Genomic DNA, 6,262 nt, shown 5'->3' on the forward strand with positions numbered 1-6,262 from the left:
CCTTTATCTTCTACTTGCTGCTTGGGTGGGGGGAGGTTGTAAGGCCTTCCTTTCCCTTCATGTAGCTTGTGACAGCTCTGAAAGCCTTTGCACTTTGTCAACTCCCAGAGTAGGACCAGAAATCTCTCTGGCCTGATCCAGAATATGTTTTTTTTAAATAGTTTAATCATGTTATCATTTCTTTTTGTTGGGTTCTGTCAGGGCAGTGTATAGAGCTCTGCTCTGTATCTGCAGTGTCTTTGTTCCCAGCTGTGGGAGGGAGTGCAGCATCTGCTTTAAAAATTCTGAAAGCCCCTTTTATCCCTCTCCTTTTTCCTGATTTACTGGCGACTGCAGGATTTCCTTTTGTCTTTATCTCCCCCAGTTCCTTCCCTCTCCGTGAATGGGGTTGGGATAGGTGATGTTTGCAGGACTGACACAGCCAGTTTGCGCAGGGCCCCTTGGGGATTCGCCCATTACCCCAGTCACAGGCTGGCACCAGGGGGCTGAGCCTGGGTGACTGTCACTGTCCCAGGGGTGGTTCCCGCACCCGCTTTTCCTCCAGCTTACAGGCAGCTGCTGACTCCTGGCGACCTGCCTGCGGGCCTGAGGCTGCGGGCTCTGGCTGGGTGGGCGCTGCAGGGCGAGGGCTGGGATCAGCGGCGCGGCCCCGTCCTGGTGCCTGGCGCTGCCTGGGCTCCCTCCCACCCCAGCCCCAGCCATCTCCAAGCCCCATGCGAGTGGGTAGCGGAGTCCCCCAGGGCTCGGTCCTGGGGCCTGCGCTGTTCAATTTCTTCATCAGCGATCTGGATGATGGGGTGGAAAGTAACCTGTTTAAATTCGCTGATGACACCAAAATTTGGGGGGAGGTGAGCACGCTAGCAGGGAGGGAGAGATTGCAGAGGGATCTGGATAGGTTACAGGGGTGGGCTAACAGGAACAGGATGCGTTTTAATACGGACAAGTGCAGGGTGCTGCACTTGGGCAGTAGGAACCAGCAGCACACTTACACAATGGGGAACTCCCTACTTGAGAGCACGGAGGCAGAAAGAGATCTTGGAGTCATTATTGACTCCAAGATGAACATGGGCCGACAATGCGAGGTCATGGTTGGCAGGGCTAACCGGACCTTGTCGTGCATCCACAGGTGCATCTCGAGTAGAGCCAAAGAGGTGATCCTCCCCCTCTATGCGACACTGGTCAGGCCACAGCTGGAGTATTGTGTCCAGTTCTGTGCGCCCCATTTCAAGAGGGATGTGGACAATATGGAGAGGGTCCAGAGGAGGGCCACCCGCATGATCCGGGGACAACAGGGCAGACCCTACAGTGAGAGACTGCGGGACCTGAACCTATTCAGCCTCCACAAGAGAAGGCTGAGGGGGGACCTGGTGACCGTCTATAAACTCACTAGGGGGGACCAGAAGGGTTTGGGGGAGACGCTGTTTCCCCTAGCGCCCGCTGGCATAACAAGGAGTAATGGGCACAAGTTGATGGAGAGGAGGTATAGATTGGACATCCGCAAAAACTACTTCACAGTTAGGGCGGCTAGGAGCTGGAACCAACTTCCAAGGGAAGTGGTGCTGGCCCCTACCCTGGGGGTCTTTAAGAAGAGGCTGGATGCCTACCTGGCTGGACTCATTTGAGTCCCGTTTCTCTTTTTGGGGTTTTTATTGTTGTTCTCCCGCCCTGGCGGGGGGTCGGGCTAGAAGATCTACTAGGTCCCTTCCGACCCTTAATCTGTGAATCTGTGAGTTCCTGCCTTCCCGGCTCTTTCTCCCCAGTCCTGGCCGGGCGGAGCTGCGGCCCCCCGGCACCGAGCTGCGGCAGGGAGCCCGGGGCAAGCAGGGGCAGGTTCTCCCCTCGTCTTGGCGTCTCTGGACCCCTTCTTGGCTCGAAGCGCCCCTGCTGCTCTGCCGAGGGGAAGTGGAGCCTGGTGGGGTGGGGCACCCCTGAGCCCAGCTCCTCCAGCCCGGGCCGGTCAGCCCCGGAGCAGGGACGGGTCTCAGCCGGGCCCGTCTCCCGCCTGCGTGGCCATAGAGCAACAGCACGGGACCCGCTGGGGAGTGCACCGGGCTGGTCCCCTGCAGCCTGCCGCCAGCTGCGGGCTCGGGGTGAGTGGGGCAGCCAGCGGGGGGCAGCGCTGCCTGCAGGGCGCGGGGGGCATCGGCAGGGCCGGGGGCTGCTCTCTTGACCCGCGGACCCGAGTGGGGCAGAGGCCGGGGCAGGCTGCTCCAGCACCACCAGGATCTGCTCCTTGCTCTGATGCAGTGCTGGCAGAGCTCCTGCAGGTGATCTCCCAGAGGAATATGCAGAGGGGTCCAGGGGACCAAGACTAGCGACAAGTGCCATCCCTGGCAGGGCTCTGGCTTGGGGCCGTTGCAAGGGGGTCTGTCTGTGCTGGCGTGAGGTGGGGGGTGGATGGAAGAGGTGCATCTACGTGGCTGTGGGGCCCTGGAGATGGCCACTGTGTGAAGGGGCACCGGGGTAGGGAGCTCTGGCTGTTGTGGGTGGGGCACAGGGGAAGGGAACTTGCAGCACACGAGGCAGTGTGGGTATGAAGGCTTCACCTGTATCTGGGGCTGTTGAGAGATGCAGGAGCACTGTGAACAGCCACCCATGCAGAGCACCACATAGGTACCTGCAGGACCTGGTGGAGGACTGGGGGCAGGTGCGAGGCTGGGGGAGGAGGCAGGAGACCTGGGATTTTTGGTGCAAGCCCAGGCCCTGCCATGTGTCAGGGCAGGAGGGGGAGCAATGACAGCCATGAGGCTGCTCTGAGTGAGTGAAAGTAGGTAGGTGTACGGGACAGACAGACCTTGGGCCTGGGGCAGTGGGTCACAGTTCTGGGTCCCCCATCTCATGGTAAAATCTTCCCTTACCAGCACTGATGCGGCCTAAGGTGAAGATGCAGGAGCAGGACCCAGGAAGTCTTCAGGCAGGAGTTGAGGGAACAGGAAAGGTCCCTCACACGGTCCAGTCTGGGACTGGTGGAGCCTCCCTGAGACGGTTGGCACTACAGCCAGTAAAGCAGCAGCTGCAGGAGGAGCTGGTCCAATGCCAGAAGGTCCAGGGACAGGAGGTGAAGCAGGCCATGCAGCCCCCGTCTGAGGCTGAGCTGCCTTCAGAGACCACACAGCTGGACCCAGGGGATGACTTCCCCACTCCAGAGACTTGGTGCCAACGCTTCAGGAGCTTCCACTACCAGGAAGCTGAGGGGGCACAGGAAATTTGCAGCCACCTGCAGGAGCTCTGCCAGCACTGCCTTGAGCCACAGCATCGTAGCAAGGAGCAGATCCTGGTGGTGCTGGAGCAAATCCTGGCCATCCTGCCCCAGGAGATGCAGAGCTTGCAATGGGAAAGTGGTGCGGAGACCTGTGCTGAAGAGTTTCAGCTGGAGCAGGCAGAGGACAACAAGCTCCAGGTAAGAATATTTCATCCTGATCATGGATGCTGCCATCTCCATGTCCATCGTCTGGGGGATGTTCCCTCTCACCCCGTGTCTCCTGGTTCCCAGCTCCCTGTGACATTTATTTTGTCCCCAGGTCACAGTGAATGTGAAGGTCGAGGAGGTGTCCTCGGACGAAATGCAGCCCACTGGGGCATTGCAGGGACCTGTAGATTCGTGGCTGGAGCAGCCAAAGGCCCATCCTGTGAACAGACCTCTGGAGGAAGAAGGAGAAAGGGAAATGCCAGGACATCAGAACAAGCCATGTTGTGTCCCCAAAGATGAGCCCCTTCCCCACCAGGAGTCAGGTAATGTACCAGATACAATGAGGGGCTGGTGCAGGTGTTGAGAAAATGAGATTCCCCAGTGACATCTGGCTGGTAATCCAGGCCTCTGTCCTGCTGCAGATTCCCCTAGAACAGAGGAGACCTGGGAGTTGTCAGCAGACAGAAGCTTCTCAGGTTGGTGCCCCAGACGAGGCCCTTCCCCAGGAGCGGGTGAGGAGCCAGGGTTCTCCCCTATCCAGCAGCAGGAAGTATCATCCATCAGTGGAGGAATCTTCCACCAGAACATTTTGATGGGGTCAGTGCTCCAACAGGCCAGCTCTTATTCTCCCAGTGCCCCTGGAAGCATTTCACATGCCCTGGAGAAAACTGACCATGCATTTCCCTGTCCCCTCCCTTTAAAATGTGGATGCTGACACAGCACCAACATCCCTCCAGCTTCTCTCCAAGGGAGCAATATTCCTGCAGGGTCTGACACTGTGTTGTGATCACTACTCTGCACTGGAACAAAGTTTATTGGGGCTCATCTCCAGCTTCATACTTGTGGAGGTCTGTTAGCAAGAGCTGTGGGATTTTGAATCTTCCTTCTCTCGCCTCTTCCACACACTGATGCCTCTGGCTGCCTTAGCCATAGGCCAGTCAAGGAGACTAGCAGGGCTTTCCCCATGCCAGCAGCACCAGGGCCAACTTTTCTTCCCCACCCTGCAGGTGCAGGGACCCCGAGCAGAACTGATCAGCAGCCTCCTGAGGAGGGGCCCATAAACCTGGAACTGCAGCAGACTTCACCAGGGAGATGGGGAGAGAGGGGCTCCCTGCCACCTGAGTCAGGCCAGCTACAGAAGGGGCAGTGGCAGCCTCCAAAGCAGAGGAAGAGCTTGGAGGTGAGCAGGGCACCAGCTCCAATTGGGTGTGGGAGTACAGCTGGGGCAGAGCCAAAGTGGGGTTATGTAAAGAATTTGGGGAGCAGAGAGACCTGAAGAGTGACAAGCCTCTTGCTGGCATTATCAGGAGCTCACTCCCAAGTGCAGAGAACCAAGGGTACTAGAATGGGAAGACCTGGTCAGAGTCCATGGAGCCACGGCCCCCTACCTCTAACAGTGCTGCCTGGGCTGCCTCAAAGGACCAAGCAAATAGAACATGATGAGCTGAGGTTACACGGGTACATTAATTCCTGTGTCCACATCACATGTCAGCTGAATAATGGGGAATTTTGCACCCCTCCCTGTCATAGCTGATCTTGCAAATAAGTGTAGTATAGAGTAATTCCAGATAGGGCTGTGAGAACTGGAACAGGAGACACTGATGGTGTAACGCTTGTGCCTGCAGCTGCGGGAGGTCTTTGAGGACGTGGCAGTGTATTTCACGCGGAAGGAGTGGGAGCTGCTGGAAGATGAAGACAAGGGGCTTTACCGGGACCAGATGCTGAGGAATTACCAAGCCCTCATTTCCCTGGGTAGAGCTCTGGTTCTTGCTTCTCCTTGGGGCCATGTGAACTCTGAAGTTTTGTTGATTTTCTCCCTGCTTTTCAGCAGTCTTTCTCACAAACTTGGTGTAGGTGGTTTAAATCTCCTTCCTCCCCACTGCTCTGTCAATGATAATAATATATACATTCTATATGTATATATCCTCCTTCATTTGATCCAGCCACCTTCACTTGAATCTTCCCCATTCCTGTAACTCCTGGTGCTTCCATGTGCAACAGTTTCTTAGGAACACAAGCTTGTTTTGCTTTCTCAGCACGTTCATATCATGTCGAATTCATTGTGCATAAAAACTCACTAAGAGCTGATCTTGGGGAATTATTCTGATTTCCTCCCTCTCTTGCCTAGTGTGTCCTGTCCAAACACATTTAACAATCCTGGCATGTTCAGTTCAGTGCTATCTAAATCCCCTTTCTCCTCCTTTGCTTACAACCCAGCAGAAATTAATGGAAGTCTTATCAGCCTTTGCTGCTACAACACATGGATTATGCATTTCCTCAAATCCTTCTCTTGTGACATATGTATATGTGATAGAACCCACATACTTCTAACAAGGAGTTACTGGAAGCTTCTGTCCATATTCCTTCCTAACATCTTTATCTCTCTAGACCACGGACTCTGTCTTTGTTGTATTTACTTTGAGACCTGGGCACTTAATTTCACTCCGCCATTGTCAGAAGTTTTCGTGTCCTAAAATGCCTCTGCATATCAGATACCCAATCACTGTGATAAAAAGAGGGTAGGGGCAGGGCTTAGTGAAAACCAGTTTTCATTTCCAGAAAATTTGTAATACAGGGGCTTGTTCTGGCGTGGGTGGAGGTTTGATGAAAGGACTTGCCTTTTACTAGGTCAGTTTGCTTTCCTGGTGCTTTCTTTTCTCTTTTTATTTCCCCCAAAGGATTTCCTTAGAGAAGGGCTCAGATGCTTTTTCTAACCCAACAAAGAATGTATAGACTATATCTACACTAGGCTTTCACATGCTTTAAAATGCATCTCCTGCCTTCTTTTGTCCATATCCATGACTCCCAGGAACGTTGTTTCAAAGCCTGCAGTATTTGCCAGCCTGTGTACTC

At 54.9% G+C, this 6,262-nt stretch overlaps 1 protein-coding gene and 1 long non-coding RNA gene across 6 annotated transcripts in view; one reads left to right on the forward strand and one right to left on the reverse strand.

Moving 5' to 3' along the window:
* Positions 1–457: 457 nt before the first annotated feature.
* The window catches only part of LOC109305254, an 11,877-nt gene continuing 6,072 nt past the window's right edge, over positions 458–6,262 (reverse strand). Inside the window, exons 2-3 of the long non-coding RNA XR_002099602.1 lie at positions 1,860–1,864; positions 458–471 (exon numbers count right to left, since the gene is read on the reverse strand). This is a non-coding gene — a long non-coding RNA (uncharacterized LOC109305254). The remainder of the gene's footprint in view (positions 472–1,859; positions 1,865–6,262) is intronic.
* Positions 2,513–6,262, forward strand: part of LOC109305253 (zinc finger protein 271-like) — a 14,512-nt gene continuing 10,762 nt past the window's right edge. The window contains exons 1-5 of one of the 5 annotated variants that reach the window (XM_019528270.1): positions 2,837–3,400; positions 3,522–3,732; positions 3,832–3,921; positions 4,417–4,589; positions 5,035–5,161. In XM_019528270.1, coding sequence (XP_019383815.1) covers positions 2,867–3,400; positions 3,522–3,732; positions 3,832–3,921; positions 4,417–4,589; positions 5,035–5,161 — 1,135 coding nt within the window. In that variant the 5' untranslated portion in view covers positions 2,837–2,866. Of the gene's footprint in view, positions 2,630–2,836; positions 3,401–3,521; positions 3,733–3,831; positions 3,922–4,416; positions 4,599–5,034; positions 5,162–6,262 lie in introns of those variants that run through there. The other 4 variants (XM_019528267.1, XM_019528271.1, XM_019528268.1 and 1 more) reach the window with 4 other exon arrangements.

This window comes from Gavialis gangeticus, unplaced genomic scaffold, assembly GCF_001723915.1.
Source record: "Gavialis gangeticus isolate Ggan-Ray unplaced genomic scaffold, GavGan_comp1, whole genome shotgun sequence".
In the NCBI taxonomy this organism is placed as follows: domain Eukaryota; kingdom Metazoa; phylum Chordata; order Crocodylia; family Gavialidae; genus Gavialis; species Gavialis gangeticus.